The sequence below is a fragment of the Empidonax traillii genome, unplaced genomic scaffold (genome assembly GCF_003031625.1).
Source record: "Empidonax traillii isolate 1590-97213 ecotype Southwest subspecies unplaced genomic scaffold, ASM303162v1 scaffold3724:size20453, whole genome shotgun sequence".
NCBI classification, from domain to species: Eukaryota; Metazoa; Chordata; class Aves; order Passeriformes; family Tyrannidae; genus Empidonax; species Empidonax traillii.
Window position 1 is genome coordinate 7,909 of NW_020958917.1, and position 778 is coordinate 8,686.

The 778-nt window shown below is 49.5% G+C and overlaps 1 protein-coding gene across 1 annotated transcript in view; it reads left to right on the forward strand.

Moving 5' to 3' along the window:
- Window positions 1-362, forward strand: part of LOC114072689 (olfactory receptor 49-like) — a 1,191-nt gene extending 829 nt beyond the window's left edge. Inside the window, exon 2 of the mRNA XM_027910554.1 lies at window positions 120-362. Coding sequence (XP_027766355.1) covers window positions 120-271 — 152 coding nt within the window. The 3' untranslated portion in view covers window positions 272-362. The remainder of the gene's footprint in view (window positions 1-119) is intronic.
- Window positions 363-778: the final 416 nt, after the last annotated feature.

Sequence of the window (778 nt, forward strand, 5' to 3'; positions counted from 1 at the left end):
GCAGCTTCCAGCAGCCTCTGGGAGGAAGAAAAAAGCTTTTACTACCTGTTCTTCCCATCTCATCACCTTATCCATTGTATATGGGAGCTGCATTGCTCTCTACACGTGTCCTTCAACAGATGCTTCCTTGAAGACCAACAGAATTGTAGCTTTGCTGAACACAGTCCTGTATCCATTCCTAAATCCATTCATCTACAGCTTTAGGAATAAGGCTGTGATACTGGCACTGAACAAATCCATTGCCAGGACAAGAGCAAAGCTCTTCCCCTAATCATGATGCATTTCTGGACATAAATCCCAAGGATCTGCTCCCACATGTTAAACAATACCAGGGCATATGTCTGTAACCTCCAAACGTGGAGGCCTCAGGAGATTTATGCTCTTGTCAGCTCGTGTCAGGTTAAGTGATAAGAAGCTCATCTGCACACCCAGATGGGGCACTAACAGTGGCAGGAGGAGTAACAGGGCACTTAATGCTCTGCCCTGGCTGTTCCATCCCTGCAGAGCCATCAGCTCACCAGGAATCCATCTCCAAACAGAGAGAGCCCAGAGGAACAGTGGCAAGGGACAACCCAAATTATGGGCTCCTGAGAAAGCGACACCATGTCCCAGCTCCTTCCAGGGCTGCCCTGGCAGAGCCATCAGCCCTGTTGTCCAGGTTTGAAAGCCCTAAGGCACTGAGAGCAGATCACCATTTGAACTGGGGGGATTGTTGCCTTGGAGTGTAGGGCACATTCTGGGATGCAGTTTTGGATAGCACAGGGCTTGAGGGAAGTTG